This window comes from Larus michahellis, chromosome 1, assembly GCF_964199755.1.
Source record: "Larus michahellis chromosome 1, bLarMic1.1, whole genome shotgun sequence".
NCBI classification, from domain to species: domain Eukaryota; kingdom Metazoa; phylum Chordata; class Aves; order Charadriiformes; family Laridae; genus Larus; species Larus michahellis.
In genome coordinates, this window is record NC_133896.1 from 75,561,648 (window position 1) to 75,584,093 (window position 22,446).

Genomic DNA, 22,446 nt, shown 5'->3' on the forward strand with positions numbered 1-22,446 from the left:
TGCTAGGTTTCTGCTCACGTTTTAGAAAGTGTTGCTTGCCTTTAACTTTTTCTTTCAGCGTCAGTACTTTGGTATCACTGGCAAGTGTGGAAATCCGAGCTTTTTGGTGATACTGAGGCAGTTCAGGAGCAGCAGGTTGCTCGTTGGGAGCAGAGGATGCCAGATGCTGGTGTGGGCTATGGCATTAACTACATGAGACACACTCATTTTGTGGCAGTCTGCAACCATAATGTAGTCACTTAAAAGCTGGTGTTAGACTGCTGTGCAGTGGTCTGCATTTCTCCTACGGGTAACTTGAAGGTACCATAGAGACATCTTATGTTTCAGGCAGACTCAATCCTTGGTCTTTCCCTAGTGAATAAGGGAAAAGAAGTATTTAGTATGAAATTCCAGAACGTGGGACAGGAAATAACCACTCCAGTTTATTCAGCTTGTTGAAACTGATCCCACTAAATGCCCTGACAGTATTTGCTGGGCTTTTTGCTGTCAGATGTATGTCCTACTTCTGCTCCAACCCTGATTTGTTGTGGTGGTTGAATTGGGAAGTGACATTTGGCAATGACTCCCCTTCTCCTATTGTAGTCTCTCTTAAAAAAAATTAATAATCCTGGCCTCTTCCCTTTTTGGCCCATAAATGAGCACGCCAGCTGTGCCTTGCATGGGAGCAAGGGTCATCATGTATCTAGAAGTAAAGCCAACACGTTTCCATCTTCTCTGCTTTCAGGCAAAGAAAGTGACAGTGAAGACTTCTTGAACTCAGGGTCTGTTTCCACAGTTTTATTGGACACACCAAGTTTGACTGACCCAGAGAAAAGCTCATCCCCAACTCCAGTAACAGCATCTCCAATCCACGATGAGTTTAACATGAATATACATGAAGAGGTATCTTTTTTTCTTCCTCATTTAATGCCATCGCTCCTTGAAAACATTGCTTGTGCTGTATTCATATTGCAGATGCCAAAACTCAAGTTTCTAAGAGTTTTTTCTGGGTTGCACGGTTTTTAGTAATGTCCCGTATCCTTTAGGAGAATGTAGTTTTCTTGTGAAAGCTGCTGAGGAGTTTCATTTGAGTTCAGTTAAATTTATTTTTCTTAATCATCAGATGGGGTCAGGAGCTGTATTTGTCATGAGAATGGGTTTAAACTGCTTTTGCTATCAAACATAGAAATTACTTTTCATATCAAACATAGCTGTTCGGAGCTGCATTTAATTTGTCAGGAACTTGAAGTAAACATGTTGGGACTTACTTAGTATATCCTGTCCTGTTTAAAAGGATGCAATCATCATTACATCCATTCAGTTAAGTGACAAGTAGGTTGTGGTCCAGTCTCTGATTTTTACAGTCACGTTTTCCAGTAATAAAACTATAGATCTCTTCTCTTAAAGCTCTGAGTCAGAGCAGGGATTTGACTTACTTAACGAAACTGCATGAACGCACTATGAAGAAAACTAAATTAAATTAAATGATTAGCAGCTTTTTTGGTATTCTCTGAGCGGCTGAGGACAGGACTAAATCTGAAAAGTGAACAGCCCTTCGTGGGGTCTGTGGCAGAGATTTAGCAGGCAGCTTTGGGAGACCTGTGAGATTTTTGTCTATGCTGTAGCCTGTCTGCGCAGTGATTCATGTTTTATCTTCAGTGCCATCTTTCTAGTAGTAAATCATTGTATTACAATAGAAAGAAAAAAATAACTTTCAAAAATCTTATTTCAGATCCTTCTTTTCCTATTTATCTGTTACTCTTTTTTCATTTATGACTGCTTAATTTCAGCTTATAACAGTGTAACACGTATTCTTCGTTCTTTTTAGAATTCCTTACAGATCCACACCAGTATTTTACAGATTTCAATCCCTTCTTTTTCATCAACATCCAAGAGCTCAGAAACTGTTGCAGAGAAAGTGAAAACACAGCCAAGGCCAGATCCTGCAAGTGAAATAAGGTATTACTGTTTCCGTGTATTTTTCAGTTTCAAATCCAATATTCTGAGATGTTTAATAATCTATCACTCAAGTCATTAAGTCACTTAAACGAGGCTAGCATTCACTTGACTAGCTATAGCAAGCTATGCTTATGCTCATGTTATCAAGTGCATTGATTAAATCTTTTTCAGTAAGCAAGTATTAATTTGGTTGCTGTTGCTTGTAGCAGCACTCATACTCTATACCAGCTGCTTCGCAAGAAATTAACAGGAGAGAAAAACTGATCTAATGTAACCGCGGACACAGAATCATTATTTTTATCTAGGTTTACATCATCTAGGTCTGGCTGAGATAGTGTTGGTTGTGCTAGCACAAATGTATTCCTGATGATTTGCATTTGGACATTTTCCACGGTTGCTAAAGATTGGTGTAAGGCATTGCCAAAACTGCCACAAAAGGACTGTCCAGCTCTAGCCTTGAGCTGTTAATGGAACCCCAGAAAGAACCTCAAGCAGCATTTCAAAAGACCAAGAGAAAGAGATATGCTTGCTGCTGTCCCTTGGCATGATGAAATGCAAGGATATTTCTTCACTCACTCTTACGAGAGCCCTGCCTGAGATTTTGACAGCCAGGTGAAATTTGTAGGCACAGTTTCCCAGGGAAGCCAGGGTGAGGATGCGTGGCTGCACCCCAGGGCTGTGCCTGAGCTGTGGCACCCCGGGGCCATCATGCTTGAACCCAGTGGCAGCTTCCTGGGTGAGAATTGGCTGACAGCTTCCTCCAGCGTTTGTAAGCCTGCACCCTCCTTGCCTGGGTGAGGAAACCTGGCCCGTGCAAATCTGGACTGGCACTGCAAGGAGTACTGAAAAGCACACCGGACTTGCAGCTACGCAAAGGCTGTGCTAGGGTTTTTTCTTCTGGGTCCAAATCCCTGGCTTTATCTAAACAAGTATCAAATACTAAGAATCCAGAGGCAAGGAAGTCTTGTTGGCTTAAAACTGTCATCGATGTCAATGTGAAAAATCAGTGTAAGCACAAGTTGATGTGTGATTTTTTCCGGTTCCAGTCAAGGAAAGCATCCTATCCAGAAGACCAGCTCTGCTTGGTTTCTGCTGTGCTGTGCCTTGTGCAGCTCTAGCCATCACCAGCAGGGATTTCATCTATGTCCCGTCTCGGAAAAAAGCAAACAAAGCACTAACCTGCAGCAAAATGCCACGCACTACGGGCGACTCACAGGGAGTCGGTGACCTCCGCGACTTGGTGCTGCTGCAGACCCTGCACATGCTGTAACCTTTGCATTTATTTAAGCTGAATAGTGCAGTATTGTCATCAACTTACAGTGCGAGTTATCTTTCCTGGGGCTCTTGAGCTCACCTTTGTCCTTTATCTTTTGCAAGACTCGGCGCCATAGAGGGGAAAATTTGCCATATGTTAGTACCATAACAGCTGAAGTGAGAACAGGATTAAAGCAGGCTGAAATGATAGAATTTCTGCATCAGCAAGGTATTTGGATGGGATCCCCACATGCCTTATTTTTTTCCTTTTTTTTTTTTTTTTTCTTTTTACAGTGCAGGAAGATCAATAGGTTCCTCCCCAGAAACACAGCTGTGTGATAGTCCAGTGTAAGTATCATAATCAGAAATGTTTAGAAAACATATTTATATGTGATTGTCAACTTGAACACCCCCCCCACGCACGCCCGATATTTTACATACTCGTGTAAATATGTAAACTAATTCTAGCCAAGATGATATTTAGTGGTTGTAGTTTTCTGCTCATGTCCTATGTTTTCATGATCATTATTTTCCAATGCTTTATCTGTGCACATGTGCAGTTAATTTCTTTTACATTGTGAAGCATCTCTAATTGGGTTGTAGACTGTCAATATACTTTGAAATTTACAGTTTTCCATAGGACATGTGCACATGATTTGCTTTTTTTCTTTTGATAGCGGGGGAAAGGTGATCAGCTGACCACAATGAGAAAACAATTTTACTTTCTGCCACGTAGCCATGTTCCCAAGGGAAATCAGGACTATTTATGACTCGTAAGTTGAGTCAAAGAGGTTTATTAGTAAGAAGCCTAAGTCAACAGGGTTTGTCTGGTACACCATGTGAGGCTCAGCAGCTGCTTTTATTTTGAGTGTCTTAGTGCCATGAGAATATTCCCAAAGACAAATCTATTCCCCTTATGTTGGTATGAAGGTAGGTAACAATATTCAGTGAAATTGCTCTTAATTTATATCTGGTTGTGGGAAAAACTTTAATGGTAACTATCTTTTTAACCAGACTTAAGAGGTCTAGACTGTAAATCCCACCAGAAGTTGGGGGATGTCTGGTCTGAATGGAAGATGGAACTGAAGATAAAATACTAAAACACACATGGTTGACTTCTTTAAGGATTAAATTAGTCAGAAGCCTGTTGCTAAAAATACTGTTTTTCATAGCTTTTGTTTATATCACTTCCTTCGCCTGTGTAACTTCTGCTTGTGCTTCTGAAAATATCATGTTAAATAAGAAGCCAAAAATATCCACAGGTAGGCATCACGTCACTGAAGCATTAGCAGCAGTAATTACGATGTGGAAGTTCTTACACTATCTTCTCAAATTTCGTGGGCTCTGATTAGTGCCTTGATTGCCTTAATACAAAACGTCTTTGTTTTTAGTATATCTCATCATGTGTTATAATGCTTTCTTTAAAGCTGATCCCTGAGAGTGTTTTATTGTAGTAAATTTAATTCCAGTAACTTGGCTTGGTTTTTATGTTGTTGTTTCAGAACTTCTTCACTGCAGAAGTCCAGCAGTCTGAGCAGTCTGAGAAAAGAGACATCCGAAGCGGTTGGTTTGGTCTTTTACTTCCTCTCATACCCTTAGAAATGGGGCTGATGTCTCTGTTGTGGCAGTGACCCCGTGGGTGCTCTGTTGCCGCCTTCTGAGAAATTCTGTGTCAGACTAGGGCTCCTCATGCCATGTGTTAGCAATGGTCATGTACATGTGACTTCCCTCAGATTTCATTAAAGGAGAAAGTTTGTCCTTGAAAGCAAAGGAGCCTTTTTTTATTGTTGTTTTTGCATGAGGCGTTTACCTGAGACTATCTTGCTGTGTTTTTCCTCAGATAACAAGGTATTTTTTTTAGTTGATAGGCTTTTCAGATTTAAGACAAGAAGAAAGTAAGTCCCACAACTACTTCCTACCAGTGTTTAAGGCGAATAATTTTGGAAGGCCATGTAATTAATGCATTATAAAATACAGTGTGGAGTGACTATATGTTTTAGGTGGTTGGGAACAAAATACTGAGCCTTTGTATGTCTGGTGGTGGCTTCAGTTTAGGTCTCTCTTAAGTGACCGAAAGCAGCTGGCCTCTAACAATGTCATCAGATCAGGGCAATTCCTGTGCTCTTTTTTGACAGCCTTAACTAAAAGCTGCTGAGTTCCCTGACACCCAAGTGCTGAGCTGTGCCTTACAGCTCAGGAGGGATAACAGGACTGAAAATGTAACCAGAACTTGTTGATGAGAGCTAGAGTTCATGGGTTGGGTTTCTTTTTTTTTTTGTTTGTTTGCTTGGACGGCCAAGGAATGGAGGCTGTGGGTGTTTTATCTACTTGGCTTCTACCCTGTCTGATTCCTGCTTTGGGTCCTCTCAGCCAGCTGTGCTCATTAGTGCCTTAACAGACTGTATGTCACTAATTATATACACAGCTAATCCAAAGTAAACCAAAGCAACTGTATTTTCATGTCAGCTCACTGACCTCAAAGAAAGCAAGAATTAATCTGTGTGAAATACAGCTCTGAAGAGACTGATTTTGGGGGGAAAAGGAATAGGCGGGGAAGGGTATTTCAGTCAGAATTTAACTCAGGGTAACCGTAATGAATTGAATACTGGCTATAAACCATGACTTTTTAAATGTCTGTCTTAATCTTTCTCAAACAGGACAGAGACTCTGCACAGAAGCCAACAGAGGTAATGTGTGTGTGTGTGTGCTCGTGCCTGTACATGGAGAAACACAGACAGCGAGTGGGTGTTGAAAGCCTCAATTGTGTGAAATTGTGGCATGCAGTTCCAGAGGGGAAATAGCAGACATGCAGACAAGATAGCAAGGAGTATACGACGGGGGTCACCATCACTTCAGTGTCCGGCTTATAGCGTCTCGCACGTTCTTGTCTTCTGACACATGGATTATCTTCCAGTCTGGTTAAGCATAAGGTTGCTGTCTAAGCTAATGTTTCTCCCACATGTTCTACCACTAGATAATTAGCAAAGCTAACCATTAAGTATTTTACTGACTCTGCAATTAACTTTGATTAGTGTCTCTTTAAAAACTTTTGGCTTTCCAGATTATTTTCTGTGAGTAGCAACCCTGTTCCTAAAAAGACTGTCATTGCAGAACAGTTATCCGCCGGTACTGTATGGCCATAGTTTTCATGCAACAGATAATCATAGAATCATAGAATGTATTGGGTTGGAAGGGACCTTTAAAGGTCATCTAGTCCAGCACCTCACAGTAAGCAGGGTCACCTTCAACTAGATCAGGTTGCTCAGAGCCTCATCAAGCCTGGCCTTGAATGTCTCTAGGGATGGGGCCTTCACCACCTCTCTGGGCAACCTGTGCCAGTGTCTCACCACCCTCATTGTAAAGAATCCTAATGTCTAATCTAAAGCTACCCTGCTCTAGTTTAAAACCATTACCCCTCGTCCTATCACTACATGCCCTTGCAAACAACCCCTCCCCAGCTTTCTTGTAGGCCCCCTTCAGGTACTGGAAGGCTGCTATAAGGTCTCCCTGGAGCCTTCTCTTCTCCAGGCTGAACAACCCCAACTCTCTCAGCCTGTCTTCATAGCAGAGGTGCTTCAGCCCTCGAATCGTCTTCGTGGCCCTCCCTGGACCTGCTCCAACAGGTCCATGTCCTTCTTGTGCCGAGGGTTCCAGAGCTGGACACAGTACTCCAGGTGGGGTCTGACGAGAGCAGAGTAGAGGGGGAGAATCACCTCTCTCAATCTGCTGGACACACTTCTTTTGATGCAGCCCAGGATGCAATTGGCCTTCTGGGCTGCAAGCGCACATTGTTGGCTCCTGTCCAGCTTTTCATCCACCAGTACCCCCAGGTCCTTTTCCGCAGGGCTGCTCTCTATCACGTCATCCCCCAGCCTGTATTGATAACTTTGAGGATTGTCCCGACCCAAGTGCAGGACCTTGCACTTGGCCTTGTTGAACTTCATAAGGTTTGCTCGGGCCCACCTCTCTAGCTCGTCCAGGTCCCTCTGGTTGACATCCCGTCCCTCTGGCCTGTCAACCGCACCACGCAGCTTGGTGTCATCATCAAACTTGCTGAGGCTGCACTTGATCCCACTGTCTGTGTCATTGATGAAGATGTTGAACAGCACTGGTCCCAGTACGGATCCCTGAGGGACACCGCTCGTCACCCCTCTCCATCTGGACATCGAGCCGTTGACCACTACCCTCTGGATGTGACCATCCAGCCAGTTCCTTATCCACTGAACAGCCCACCCATCAAATCCGTATCTCTCCAACTTAGAGAGAAGGATGTTGTGGGGGACTGTGTCAAAGGCCTTGCAGAAGTCCACGTAGATGATATCTGTTGCTCTCCCCTTGTCCACTGATGCAGTCACTCCATCATAGAAAGCCACCAGGTTGGTCAGACAGGACTTGCCCCTAGTGAAGTCATCCTGGCTGTCTTGAATCACCTCCCTGTCCTCCATGTGCCTTAACATAGCTTCTAGGAGGATCTTTTCCATAATCTTCCCAGGCACAGAGGTGAGGCTGACAGGGCAGTAGTTCCCGGGGTCCTCCTTTCTACCCTTTTTAAAAATGGGTGCAATGTGTCCCTTTTTCCAGTCGCCAGGGACTTCACCTGACTGCCGTGACTTCCCAAATATCATGGAGAGTGGCTTGGCAACTATATCAGCCAATTCCCTCAGGACTCTGGGGTGCATCTCATCAGGTCCCATGGACCATGGACTTTTGGACTCGATGATCCCAAGGGTCTTTTTCAACCTAAATGATTCTATGATTCTATGACTTGTGTATGTTCAGGTTCCTCGGGTGGTCACGAACCTCGTCTGCACTTACAGTGGCAAGGACTTTGTCCCCCAGGTCCCAGTCTTGCAATCCTTCAACTCGGGAGGTGTGAGGAGAGAGGCTGGCAGTGAAGAGTGAGGGGAAAAACGTCGTTGAGAACCTCAGCCTTCTCCTTGTCTGTTGTTACTAGTTTGCCATTCTTGGTCATCAGGGAAGGTAGGCTGTCTTTAACCTTCCTTTTGTGGTTGACATACCTGTAGAAGCCCTTCTTGTTATTCTTAGCATCCCATGCCAAGTTCAGGTCCAGCTGCGCCTTGGCCTTCCTGACCTCATCCCTACATACCCGGCCAGCATCCCTGTACTCTTCTCAGGACAGCTGATTCTGCTTGAACCGCCTGTGCAGTTCCTTCTTGCCTTTTAGTTTGACCAGCAGGTCCCAACTCAGCCATGCTAGTCTCTTCCCTTTCTTGCTTGATTTCTTACACCTGGGGATCGAGAGCTCTTGTGCTCTTATGGAAAGCATCTGCCAGCTCTGTTCTGCCCCCTTGGCCCTGAGGACCATTTCCCAGGGCGTCCTGATAATACCTATAGGAAGACCTGAGCAGGGACAACATACCTCAGATACTACTGGTAGAGTGAATGCTGTACCTATTCAGCAAAAAGCAAAGGATCGTGTTTGGATTGTGAATGGGTTTGCTTCCTCCTGCTTTTAAAGAGACAGTGAAACAACCAGCAAGGTTAAAACTACCATTTTAAATTGGTTAACCGGTGTGTCTGATGTCTGTCCTGGCATTCATACTCCTTATTTGATACTTAATTTCCTCTCAGCTTTGGCAGTGGACGTAGTCAATTCATCCATTACTTCTGAAATGGCAGAGCAGTGATAGACAAAAAAAGCTGTCTGAGAACCGACATACTGTGGGGAATCTCGTCTCTCTCTGCTTCCTACTGCCTCTACAGCTTCCAGTGGGGGAGAGAGAAACCCTGGAAGGCTGGAAAAGTTCAAAGCCTTCCAGAACTGTATTTTTAACCTTTTCCATACCTGTAAGATAGCCTTGCAGAAACTGAGAAACACCTTAAAGAAGACATGTTACTCTTAGAAGGTAGTGATAGTAGTCCTGGGCCCTGAACATATTCAAATGAAGATCTTGTTTATGTTTTCCTTTATGGCTTTTACATTCTGTTTTCTTGCAGTAACAAATGAGAGGGACTCTCCAGATTATCTGTCAGCAGTCACTTTGCAGTCTCTCTCAAAAGACCTTTTGCAATTCACTGACATTGAATCTTTATTTCCCTAACTTGAGCAGGTTAAACCTCCTGTGGAAGGTAATAATTTTGCAACCCTCCCTCCAAAGTCTCCTTCTCATGGTGGCACAGGCGATGAGGATAGTTTTGGTACCCGGAAAGCCAGATCTTCGTTTGGACGAGGCTTTTTCAAGATAAAAAATAACAAGAGGACCGCGAGTGCCCCCAATCTGGGTAGGTGTCGTGCACCTGCATGCGGTTTCTGTGTATTTTGAAGAGTCTTAACAGCTGCAATTGTCTTAAGAAGCAGGAAGACAACCCCTAGTCTCACTGTGACTTGATGGCACTTTTCTTTTAGTAGAATGTTTGGAAAATATCAAACAGCAACAAAAAAAACCCAGAAAAAAACCTCACTGATGTAATAAAGTATTTGATCTATTTCAGCCTCCGCTGTGATATCTCCCTGGGACATTGTAGTGGATTGTTGCTGTTTTGAAATGCTAGCTGTCTGGCAGTAGTTGACACGTGGGATTTGTGGGCTTTTTTTTTTCCCCTGGCTCCATCTTCGGTTTATCTTTCAAAAGATTTTCAGATGTACATAAATGAGGCAGCAGCACTCAGTCTTCCTCTTTATTTTATGTGTATTTAAGCAGCCTTGCAAAAGAGATGACAACAACAGGAACAGGACTGACAAGTTATTCAAGCTCACGTTCATTTTTGGACCTGTAATGGAGGGGGGTTGTTTTGATACTGTCATTTGATGGCATTTGCACAAGACAATGAAATAAACAAAATGTTCTGCTTAATGCAGAAGTCACTGTTGCCACCAACTGAAATCCTACTTGCATTTACTGCTCTGCTGTAGTAGTCTTTCCCCTGTTCCAGTTCAAGCATCAAGTGAGTCTCTGCATCAGTTCTTTGCCATTCATCTAATGTTTTTGGCTTTCTCTTGCACAAGACTTAGGAATTTAGCTCTGTCTTTCAGAAGCCTGAAGGGGGATAGCTTCTGCTTTGTTGAGCAGAAGAGTCTCCTGTTCTTACTTACTCAAAGACAATTTTAGACTTCTGTTCAAAAAAAATAACGTACCTACACATGTATTATACACTGTCCATGTTTGCTTGTGACATACAGCATGGCAATTTGCTAGCTTACTTGGAATTAGGTGTACAGTCTATTCTGAGGGTTAGACTCTTTGCTTTGGTTTATTTTACGTGTGCTTTTGTGTAATCACTTGTTTCATCCTGAAATGAATTTATCTAACAAAGTGGAGTACTTGTGGCTGTCATAAAGGATTGGAAGATGGGCCATCTAGATCAGGGTCCTGTGAATGTGAGTAAGTTATTTATGCTATCTAGATTTCAGTTCTTCCATCTGTAAAGCTGGTGTCCAGATACCTGCCACCCCATGGGAGCCCATGTGAGGCACCTGCCCAGTGTGTCACGGAGCAAGTGACCTCCCTGCACCAAAGTGACTGCAGTGCTGTTTTACCCTCTTCACCATAGTGCTCTACTGCATTTCTTTTTTTGTGAGAGGGGGATTAACAGTGAACTGGTAATCTTAATCTCTGTGTGAATTCAGCACTGCGTGTGGTGCATGTCTCATGTATCCCTCTCCTTTTGTCTTGTATTTTGCTGATGTAAGTTTTGAACTGTGTTTTACCTTGTCCCTCTGCGTGTTCTCTCCTGTTGTGCTGCGTGTGGTTATGTGCGTTGTTTGGATATCTGAAGATCGCAGTCGAAGTGCAAGTGCACCTACTTTAGGTATAGTAATCCTGCATGTCTGCCTGTACCAGCACTGTGTTGTGACTGCTGCTAACAGCTGGTTATGGCGCAAACTTTTCAATCAAGAGCTAGACACCAGAGCTCTGCATCGAAACTCTTGTCCATCACTAAAAGGAGTTTTCATGTAACATCTGCCCTCTGCTCAAAGTCAGCTGGGCCATTTCTCAGTAACCCCTACTAATGAGAGAGATTGCGGGTTAATTTGCAGAGACCTTTGCCATAACTTTGAGCACAAAGTTACGCACAGACTGAGCTAGCAGGTCAGAATCGCTGATGTTTAAATACCAGAGGCAGCTTTGTGCTGTCATCTGTCCTGGAGCCCCTGGAAGAGCTTAAAGGGTGTGAAGCAGGGAATGAGGTATAGTTCCCAGGCGTTCACTTAGGGGAGTTCTGTGGGGAAGGATACATAAGTTCTCTTCTAAGATGTAGTTATATTTATGATATAATAAACAAATGAGAAGTAATTGGGGCGGATGGGGATGGAGCCATTCACGTAGTAAAAACCAGTCTTGTGATGTGAGCATTCCCTTGGTGGTTCTGTCAAGGGCAGGTAAGACCAGCAGGGTCCTGCCTTAGCAAGCAGAGCTGTGTCAGTTGGTGTGGTTGTACAGCCACCCAGTTGCTCCTCGCTGATGAAGAGACAAGTGTTCTGGGCCCTCTCGGTTTCCCATGTGGCCCCTTAAATGTCAACCGTTCTACGGGATTGTGTCAGTGCATGAAAGGGAGCAAGGTACAAAGAGCAAACGTTGCAATACCCGCAAATCTCTGCTACTAATGCACCCAAGCTTGTCCTGGTATTTTCTCTGTAGAATGCTATTTAAATGTGGTTTTTCTAAGCTAGCACTTTTCCTTATACAAGTAAAGCAAAAATCACAAATGCAAAAGCCTGGTTCAATGTTCGTGCTGTCTCTCACTGGCAGGATCCCCTTATTCGATAGCGGTCAAACCAAAGTGCCCAGAAATAATCTACGTGACCTTGTTACTTCACTGCAAGGTTTAACATCTAAAGAATCAGTGGAAAACGGGACACGTTCAAATGTATTCTGTCTGAATAATCTGAACTTTGCCCAGCAGAAAGATTCGCTGGCGAAACCTGCAGTTTGTTGCTGTTCGTGGCACATTGTGGCTGCCTCGTTAACTCTGTGGCTTGAGGCAACACGTCCCAGCAATATATGCTCTACCTTGATTCACGTAACTTCTTTGTTTTTTTCCTGGAAGTTTAAAAGTCCATTTCAAAACCAAATGATGGTCATCTAATTATACAGCCATGTTAAAAGATGGTAAAAGTGGTTACAGGCCTGACTGTCTGCCTCCTGCAGGCTGTATTGCCACAGCTGCTTCATCTGAACAGGCTTGTGCTGTCACTGTTCCCCCAGCAAATAAGTGGCATAAACTCCACGTGGTGGTTTTATTCAGCTATCTGGCATTTGCTGGCACATCTCTGCTTACGTAGCCTAGTAGATACTGCAGTTCTTTTAGTTTTCTTTTTAAATGTTCTTAACATAGTTTTCTTCTTTGTTAGTTCAGCTGTTGTGACAACTTCCCTTTAGGGGAGAGGAGCCCTCATGTTTGTTGTCATAGAAAACAACAGCTACAGATCAAAGATTTAATGCTTTTAGAGTGGGTGGTAATGTGTAGGGTTTCTCAACAGAGACGCTTTGTGCTTCACTGAGAAGATATAATTTGGTCAGAGCCATGGTGTTTCTCTTCAGAGGAACAAAATATTCCACAGTTTGCATAAGTGAGGGGAAAAGGGCCCTCTTGCTCCTGGGGCAGGAGGTGTTTGTTGCTGGAATTTCCTGGAGGGGGAACTTTGGGAATACTGCAAGTTATTAGGAAAGATGCCTGCAGGGAAGCTATTTATTTTTCTGTGCTTAAGGGCTCCTGGTTTGGTTCCCTGCCATGGCATTGAATTGTTTCTGAGCATCCACGTGCCTCGGCTCTGTCTGTGAAAGGACTGTAGGAGCACTCCCCAGGGAAGAGTAAACTTGGGTTTTAACTCACTGATTGATTCACGAGGTGTGTTTTCCCCACCTTGGATGCAAGGCACTTAACTGGTGCAGAGCATTGCCTTGGAGTGTTCCCAGTCAGGCCCATGAGGGAGGAACACATTTTGTTGCTCTGGATTTTCCCATCCCTCTTTGCCCCATTTTCTTAACATGGTGGTTCTCAATAATTTTAGCAAGAGTTGTTCCCAAGTTCAGGAGTGTATCTGTGACTGTGCAAGTGGGTCTTGACAGAGCTTTTGTTTTCTGATAGCTGAAACTGAGAAGGGATCTGCAGATCACTTGGATCTGGCTGGCTTGCCCCCTCGCCCGAAAGAAACAGGTAGTCTACAGATGACGCCACCTTCTCCAGATTCCAAGAAAAAGGCCAGGGGGATCAAGAGGTTATTTGGAAGGTAAGTAAAAGATGAGAAATGACCGTTCTCCAGAGCTGTGACTTGTGCAGGGGTTTGCTAGGAACACATCTTCCCTTTTTCCCCCCTCCAACGTGTGGCTTCATGGTTTACTGTCTCAAGAGCAGGAGCCAGTCTGGCATTTGAGCAAGATAACAGTAGGTCGATGGTAGGTAGAAGAGCAGCTACAAACACTGTAGGGAGATCTTGCACATACTGATTGCTGTAGTAGAAGCATGCCCTTTCCTTAGCCAAATGTGAATACTCTTTCTTCTTTTGAACTAGACTTAAAAGAAGTCAGTCAACTACCTTCAACCCAGATGACATGTCCGAGATGGAGTTCAGAAGAGGAGGGACAAGAGCAACTGCAGGGCCACGACTGGGCTGGTCTCGGGACCTGGGGCAGTCTCGCAAGTAAGATGAGTGGTGCAAAGTGTGCTGGTGCTTGCCTTCCTGGCAGCCCCAGTCAAGCAACGGGGTCCAAAGGAGAAGCTCAGTGCCAAAATGACATGTCCCCTCTGCTGGCAAATAGAAACAGGCAGATCCAGGCCATTTCCTCCGTTGAGAGATGGTCTTTGCAGGGTTGAGGTTGCTTGAGTGGTGGGATCCTGCTGCCAAGCAGAGCTTTCCTTGCTTACGGCATCATTGGAGTGCAGCTGTGAGGCCGTGTGAAGCAAGGCATAAGCCCTCACGTAGCAATGACAGATATTCCTCCGGTACGTTTCCTTCTGCACTTCTGGGGAATAAAGACTAAAGTGAAACATTACAGTCTCACTTCAGAGTTTTAGCCGCAATAGGTAGCACAGGTGGTTGTTTTCAATAGTATTAATAGACCGTGTTTATTGTGAGATAAGCAGCAGATCAGCAGCAATCAGCACTTCATGGTGCTAAGAGTTCAGAAGACGCCCTCTTCCTTGCAAGGCTCACCTAGCAGTGGACCATGGTGCGTGTTCTCCCACAGGAATTGTCCCAACTCCCACAAAATGCTCATGAATTAGGCTTAGATTTTGGTTTTGTTGTTATGTATAAGAATAGGAGATTTGAGACATCAGACTTTTTTTGGTAAAATCTTCTGTAGTGAGCTGGACATGCCATTCGCAAAGTGGACGAAGGAGCAGGTTTGCAACTGGCTCCAAGACCAAGGGCTAGGCTCTTACATTAATAATGGCAAACACTGGATACTGTCTGGGCAAACGCTTCTGCAGGCTTCTCAGCAGGATCTGGAAAAGGTGAGAAATACTGGAAACGCTGCTTTTAATTAAACGTACAAAAAATTTTTATTTCTGTGAATGTAAATCATGTCTGTAAGGTGCATCCAGTAAAAAAAAAAAAAAAGATGAATTTTTAAAACTTCGTCATCTGCAATGGTGCCAAATCTGTTTCTTTTTAGTTGAAGTTTCATAGAAATGTAATGCTCTGTAATGAAACTACTAATTACAAATATGTAACATTAACTACCAAGTGCTGGTGAAAGCGTATATGGGGTTGAAGAGATCCTGGAATGGCTGCACTTGCAGCTAGACTGGGAAAGTTGGAAATACTCATAAATTTCAGTAATTCTTGGGACCTTCATGTGCTTTTAACTAAATAATTCTTTTAACCGGAGGGAAGTAATCCCATCAAGTATTTTTCTGAATGCTAATATGTTTTATATTTTGGGATTGTTTTTAGCCTGATAGGAGAATGTTGTGGCTGACGTTTTCATACAGTTTGGAATCCACTACTTTTTGAAATTAATCCGCCACAGCGAGTGGGCCTTTCCTTAGTGCTGAACATGTGCTAAAACTATGCTGATATTCAGCAAATAGAAAATACACCTGCCCAGTCACCAGCGAGTGCTGGGTACAGGGTGACTCTCTGAAACCATTTGTAATTCAGCAGAGGGAGAAGTAAAACACAGTATTGTCTCTAGGTTTGCTGCTTTCCTTCCTTTCACAGGAGCTTGGGATAAAGCACCCGTTGCATCGGAAGAAGCTTCAGCTTGCTCTGCAGGCACTCGGGTCTGAAGAGGAAAACAATCATGGAAAACTGGATTACCACTGGGTCACCAGTAAGATTTAATTACGTGCTGAAGCAGCAACTTTTGATGAGTTCCTTGTCATGGCTAATATGGGGCTTAAAGAGTGGGAATAACACCAACTGGTCCTCAGTAACGTGGCTACCACACTAACATGAGCGTCTGTCCCTGCCTTAGGGTGGCTGGATGACATTGGCCTCCCCCAGTATAAGACCCAGTTTGATGAAGGGAAGGTGGACGGCCGAATGCTCCATTACATGAGTGTGGTGAGTGAATGACATTTCTTTTCCTGACATCTTGTGTGTGTACTTAGTTTCTCCCCACTTTAATGCACACTGGTATACCTCCAGATAGCTCACTGAAGACCAGGTTAGGCTAGAGAGACCAGATTTCACTGTACCTATTGTTGTGACTGCATAGATACTATATATTCACTTAATGTCTTCCTCCTGCTCCCTTTGGGTCAATTCACCAGCAGCAGCAACCTTTTTTGCACCCCACAGCACCAAGATCCATGCCCTACCAGGCACCTCTGCAAGCATCCTTCTCCCCTTCCCACATTCACCTCCTCCCAGCCTCCCCCCAAGCCTTCCCCCAGCGGCAGCCCCAGCCCCGAACACATCCTCCTGCACCTGCTATAACAGGGGAAGGGTGGGGGTCCAGCCAGCAGCTATGGCTGGAGAGGAGGTGCTGCCACCAGCCACCATTGCCAGCCTTCTTCCTCTCGTCCCTCCCGGGTGAGCAGCCACTGGCCAAATCCTGGCTGTCCTCACAAACAGGCCGCTTGTGGGGTGCAGAAGGGGATCTATGACTGCTTGGGCAGCTCTTGTGTCACAGACAGCTGTTCTCAGGTCCCTTACAGGCATCTTAAGGGATCCAGTGTCAACAAGGAGCCAAAGAGCTGGATGACAACGATCTGGCGTGTAGCTTCCTAGAGCAGAAAGTTGGCACCCATGTGGAGGTCGGCAGACCACCTGTGCATTACTCTGGGCCTATGTTGAAAGTTTTAAAAAGGAATGTAGAAGTACCATGTGGTTGCCGTCTGCGTGTATGACTTTTGTCCCAGATGGCTGGATCTACTGAAAGGAAGCTAAAGTTGGGGCTTACTCTTACTTGCTATTGCAGCGTCACAGATGCTACACCTATGTGCACATTGTGTACCAAAAATGCAGACTTCAACAGCTAAACATCTCATGTGTCTCCTGGGTTGTTCTGACAATAATGTCAAAGAGAAGGCTGAGGGAGAGGTCAGAGTGTCAGAAGCATCGCTATCGCTAAAAGGATAAGCCAGAATGCTGTATCTGTCAATGTGCTTCATTGCAGTGTTTAAAGGACCCCTTGAAACTATAGTGGGTGTCCTGACTTAACCTAATGCTAATAGCTGTAACCTCTAGAACACAGAAGGCCCGATACTACTACTCACCTTCAAGTATTTCCTGTATTCTTTCCAGCTTTAAAGATGCTAAACTAAAGTGGAAGAGTAACCATAGTAAGCAAGTGCCCAGACTCATGCATGAGAAATGGGCAATCTTGTGCTTAACAGCTGTGCACAACACTGGTGCGCCCAGGCAGCATTTGTAAGTATATAACAGTGTGCAAATTCTGTGGTCCACAATTCATGCAGCTGGGCCTTTGCTGTTCAGGGTCTTACTAATTCATAGAAGTAGGTGGATTTTTTTTCTTTGCTGAGCAGACATTCAGTCTACTTCCTTATTCATGTGGATGCTTAGGTTAAGAAAACACAAGCAATTGCTTTTGAAGAAAATTGCAGTTTTAAGAGCCAACTCGTTTGAAAACAGGCTACATTTAGTAGCTTTTGCATAATGTATTTCAAAATGCTTAGCGCCAGCATCAGCTCCCCACTTTACTGCTGGTCAGTTGAAGCCAACCCAGCAGGTTTCCTATGTGTGAGGTCTCAGGTAAGATGAGATAAGACCTTTGTTCTTCTCTGGGGACGCAAATGCAAACTGAGCATCGCTAATATTAATTCCTTCTGTGTAACAAAGAAGAAATCAATCACTCTCCTGTTCTCTCAAGAGCCAGGCTATCGGCAGGGTAAAATTTACCTTTTTATGCCACATTTACATGTATTTTTTATAGGCTTTACAATAGCACCAGGAGGAAGCCTAGGGTTGATCCATCTAACTCTCCTGAAAGACAAGCACAGCACTGTCTGCTGGCATGACTTTGCTGCTGAGTCCATTTTGGTTAAATGTTAAACACTCACTGCTTATGTAGTGGGGTTTGGTGTTTCTTTCCTTTAGTTTTTTTGAGTTCAGACATGAATATAAAAGTAGGAGGCAGTTTCTTTCTTCTGCTTCTTAAGTTCTTGGAGGGCTGATGCCAGTAGTCTCCATTGAGCTTGATCTTCAGTTAGGAGACTTTACTAGCACCATATTTAACTGGATATGGATTGAATGCAGCTAAGATGCAGCATAGGCTGTAATGTAAGGGAACTTGTATTACTCAACAGCCAGTCTTTTTTGTATTAAAAAAGAAAGAAAAGTAAAAGGTGGACAGAGGAGGGATGTGTAGCAGGAACTTTGCCTTTTAAATAGATACTCCTCCTGTCACTTCCCTTAAATTGCAGATCACTAGGGGTATTTTTAGACAGATTTTAATAATCAAATTATAATGACAGATTCAGTGTAAACGACCAACTAAATACAGCTGTATGCAAAGTATGAAAGAAGTACCTTTAAAAATCTTGTGGTTACACCGACTTAAAATAAATAATGGCAAATATTTATTATTTTGTAATAAATAAAATAGCAAACCATGACATAGAAACTCTACTCTTAGATTCGTCATAAGGTTAGCCAAACGCAATGAAATGTTTGGATAAGCAAAGAATCTAGTCTTAAATATTTTGACAAAATAGAGTCCAGTGTTCATAACACGTAAGTAATACTAAAACATACTAAGCCAGGTTAACCCTGGCACGAGGATGCATAAATTTATCTAAGTCAGCCAACTTGCACCAGCAGAGAACTGGACTTAGAGACACTTAATGGCATAGTTAGGACTGAATTACAACTGCAGAGCCTACGTTAGCAGAAGTGCAAGTCTCACAGAGTGTGACCAGTTGCAGTGCAGGGGATGTTTTTCTTTTGTAGCAGTCCTCTGGAGCAACAGCAGCAGCAAGCGAGCTGGGAATTCTAGCCAGGCCTGTCACATACTCCTCCATACAAGCTTTTCATGGCTGGGCTTCCTAAATGAGAGAGACTCTGATCATTTTGTTGGAAGGACAACATCATCTGTTGGAAGGACAACACAGCAGGGCACAAGAAATCCAGGAAGTTCTTGGAATGTGTCGATGACAACTTTCTTCTTCAAATGGTAGAGAAGCCAACAAGGAGAGGAACTATGCTGGACCTTGTCCTTACCAATAAGGAGGGGCTCGTGGGGAATGTCAAGCTCAAGGGTAGCCTTGGATGCAGTGACCATGAAATGGTAGAATTGAAGATCCTTAGGGCAGTGAGGAGGGCACGCAGCAAGCTCACTACCCTGAACTTCAGGAGAGCAGACTTTGGCCTCTTGAGGGATCTGCTTGTCAGGGTAACAAGGGAAAAAGTACTGGAGGGGAGAGGGCCCCAAGAAAGCTGGTTAGTATTCAAGGATCACCTCCTCCAAGATCAGGAGCAGTGCATCCCAAGAAAGAAGCAGTCAGGCAAAAAAGCTAGGAGGTCTGCATGGATGAATAATGAGCTCCTGGACAAGCTCAAAAGCAAAAACGAGGCGTAAAGAGGGTGGAAGCAAGGACGGGTAGACTGGGTGGAATACAGAGAAACTGTGGCCAGGAACCAGATTAGGCAAGCTAAAGCCCAGATAGAATTAAACCTTGATAGGGACATCAAGGATAACAAGAAAAACTTCTGTAAGTACGTCAGGGATTTATCCTGATTTATCTTGCCTTTAGGCAAGACTAGGGAAGATGTGGGCCCTCTCCGGAAGGAAACAGGAGACCTGGTCTAAACCTTCTGTCTCCTTTGCCATTGTCTACCACATGTGTCCTTTGAGTTGAGCCCCCTTGTGTGCCAGAAGGCTCTGTCTCTCCCCTCCTCAGTGGTTTGAAGGAGCCATGAGTACAAGAAGAAGAGGGAACTTTAATGGAGCCAAACTGTAGTCGTGAAGGAAGGAACTAAGCTCTCCTGGCTCTTTACATCTAAAAGCTACCTGTCCAGTCGAAGGCCTGTGGTCAATGTAGAGAGGAGCACTGTGAGGCACCATCTCATTCCTTGACATGGCACAAATTGTCCTAAGGGATTCCTAACACTCCACAGACACTGGTGGGAGCCTAAACAGCCAGTCTGTGCAAGCTATAAAATAAGTCCCCTGTGAGATGAATGTTTAAGTAAAAAACAATGTGAGGATCGAGCTTTCAGAGAAAGAATCAGCTGCTTTTGTTAGCATCACCGATGCATTGCAGGGCTGAGTGTGGCCATGCCTTTGCAGGCTTTTGCCCTGCGATGTGTGAGAAGAGGCTCGTCTGATGCTGAAAACGGTGGGATGTAAAGGCACAGCCAGGTTGCCTTGCGGTGCCTTGTCACAGACCCAACCTTCAGGCTGCTTGTGTGTCCAGTGTGCTCCCGTGGCATGTGTGAGGGGGAATTGGTGCTACTGGCCAACCTGCCCTCCTTCCCTCAAACTGTAGCAGGTGCCAGTGCAAAGTAGGAGCTACACGGTGATGGTGAGCTGGGTGAGCCTCTTCATTGTTCCATCACTTATGACAAGCACTTAAAAAGCATTTATCATTCGCAGTTGTGGGAGACCAACCCGACACACCTTCGTATTTTTCTTCTTCCATCTTTTTTTTCATTCTAATCACACAGAATGCCTCAATTTTCAGAGTAATTTATTGTTTTCAGTTAAACTTAGCTGGATGTTTGTGGTATGAAAACTTTTGGCAGGACTAAATGCAAATTTCAGGTGAACCTGATGCACTGGATTTGGAAAGCTCTCCTGGCTCTAACAAGATCACTGAGGATGTGTCACCTCATCCTCTCCCCTCCTCGTTACCCCAGGTTTCTTGTACTAAGCTCTGTACCCTGTGTGAAGAATGTCGCCCAGGAGCTAGTACAGAGCAACACAGAAAGCTTTCATTTTGGGACAGATGGTTTAATGTTAATCACTTGTCTCACATATTAAAATCTTACCCCAGAATGTGTCAGGTATGTCATTTTAAGCCAAGGTCCAAAGCAGTCTCTTACAGTCGGGTGCTGGTTCCACCAATAAGCATGTTTAGCATGTTTATTAACGCCCCCCTTCCTTTTCGACAGGATGACTTGCTGTCCTTGAAAGTTGTCAGCGTCCTCCACCACCTCAGCATCAAAAGAGCCATTCAGGTTTTGAGAATAAATAACTTTGAGCCCAACTGTCTGCGCAGGAGGCCATCTGATGAGGTACTGCTTTAAGATGAAGCTGTGAAGAAGAATCTTCTGGGGTTTTTCCCTGGTATTTCTGATTATTCCTGCTCTGCTGTCTCCTTTCCTCCACCTGTCATGGCCCCAGACTCATGCCTCCTTGCCAAATCTCCTGCTCTTCTTCCTAGCCAACAGCTGGCTGTTTTGCCTTAGTTTCTGATGTACTGTCTGGAACATAAATCATCTTGAATTCAGTGCACTGTCACTGTAAGTCTTGTGTAACTCTCTGGAAAATTGATGTCTCTGTCAAAATTTTCTGTGTAAAAGGAGTTTGGCCCTGTTACCAGACACAAGAGTGCCATCAGTTTTGGAATCCAGCATATGCTGGATAGGGCAATGGATGATAAAGCAACCCAGACTCTTGGGTTTAGATTCATGGCGTGCATCAACAAGAAAAGCACAGCAGCTCATGGAGCTAGTTACATTTTCAGTTCTACTGGTAGAAATTGCAAGTAGTTCTAGTGCACAGCAGGATAATCAAATGGCATGAAGCATAATACAGACCTGCCCACTGTTCAGGCCCATCTCCACGTTGGTATTGCTGCAAGATAGCAATCCAAAGAGGGGTTTTTCTCAAGTGCAGAGTGGGCTTATGTTCATTGAGGGCAGTAGATGTTTGTTTTGGTAAAGATTGGGGCTGAGACAGCTGAGTCAGGAAGTCTCCTCAACTGCCCGTTCCTCCTGTTCACAGAATAACGTCACGCCTTCTGAGGTCACCCAGTGGACCAATCATCGCGTGATGGAGTGGTTACGTTCCGTTGATCTGGCAGAGTATGCACCTAACCTGCGGGGGAGCGGTGTGCATGGGGGACTGATGGTAAGGTTTTGGTCTGGCTTGTTCCATTTCATTTAAAAAATATGGCTGAGAATTGCTAGAGCAAAGTTCTGACATTATTTTTGCTGCACACACCTTATGTTCTTATTCTGCTTAATAAGAAGTTGCTATCAAAATGTATTAACTCTGTTTAAAGTAGATGAGTGTCTTGGGCAGAATTAGTGTGGGCAGCAATGGGTTTGATTATCTGTATTCCCCTCACAATTTAATTTAGGTAGGGCATTCTCCACCTGCTGTGCTATGATAAACTAGAGCAGGGTAGGTTTAGATGAGACATGAGGAAGAAGTTCTTTACAATGAGGGTGGTGAGACACTGGCACAGGTTGCCCAGAGAGGTGGTGGAGGCCCCATCCCTGGAGACATTCAAGGCCAGGCTTGATGAGGCTCTGAGCAACCTGATCTAGTTGAAGGTGTCCCTGCTTACTGCAGGGGGGTTGGACTAGATGACCTTTAAAGGTCCCTTCCAACACAACACATTCTACGATTCTGTGATTCCATTCTGTGATTCGATGATGCTGTACACTGGTATCATACTGTTAAACAGCCATTATCTTCCTTCCTAGACCTGGATGTGTTTTTATTTTGTGAGGAAGGCTTGTTACTTTTGTAAAATTTGTGATTTCAATGTCAAACCAGGATTGTTTTTAATTGCTCTAGCATCAGATACTCCAGACAAGAGACTTGTAGTTGCAGAAGTTTGTTGAGGTAATTAAGAAGTATATCCCTGCTCCCAGCATTTTATGTGTGTTTTATTTTCCATCATTCCTCTGGCTACGTTTTCCAGAATTAA

General features: G+C 44.2%; 1 protein-coding gene across 27 annotated transcripts in view; it reads left to right on the forward strand.

The window, feature by feature from the left end:
• Positions 1-22,446, forward strand: part of PPFIBP1 (PPFIA binding protein 1) — a 120,220-nt gene that overhangs the window by 92,627 nt on the left and 5,147 nt on the right. For 19 of the 27 annotated variants that reach the window (XM_074587871.1, XM_074587860.1, XM_074587774.1 and 16 more), the window contains 14 exons: positions 725-882; positions 1,808-1,938; positions 3,487-3,540; positions 4,695-4,755; positions 5,850-5,879; positions 9,264-9,435; positions 10,930-10,962; positions 13,243-13,384; positions 13,667-13,795; positions 14,460-14,610; positions 15,320-15,431; positions 15,576-15,664; positions 20,678-20,800; positions 21,513-21,638. In XM_074587871.1, the coding sequence (XP_074443972.1) occupies positions 725-882; positions 1,808-1,938; positions 3,487-3,540; positions 4,695-4,755; positions 5,850-5,879; positions 9,264-9,435; positions 10,930-10,962; positions 13,243-13,384; positions 13,667-13,795; positions 14,460-14,610; positions 15,320-15,431; positions 15,576-15,664; positions 20,678-20,800; positions 21,513-21,638 (1,511 nt within the window). The remainder of the gene's footprint in view (positions 1-724; positions 883-1,807; positions 1,939-3,486; positions 3,541-4,694; positions 4,756-5,849; positions 5,880-9,263; positions 9,436-10,929; positions 10,963-13,242; positions 13,385-13,666; positions 13,796-14,459; positions 14,611-15,319; positions 15,432-15,575; positions 15,665-20,677; positions 20,801-21,512; positions 21,639-22,446) is intronic. The other 8 variants (XM_074587914.1, XM_074587974.1, XM_074587985.1 and 5 more) reach the window with 1 other exon arrangement.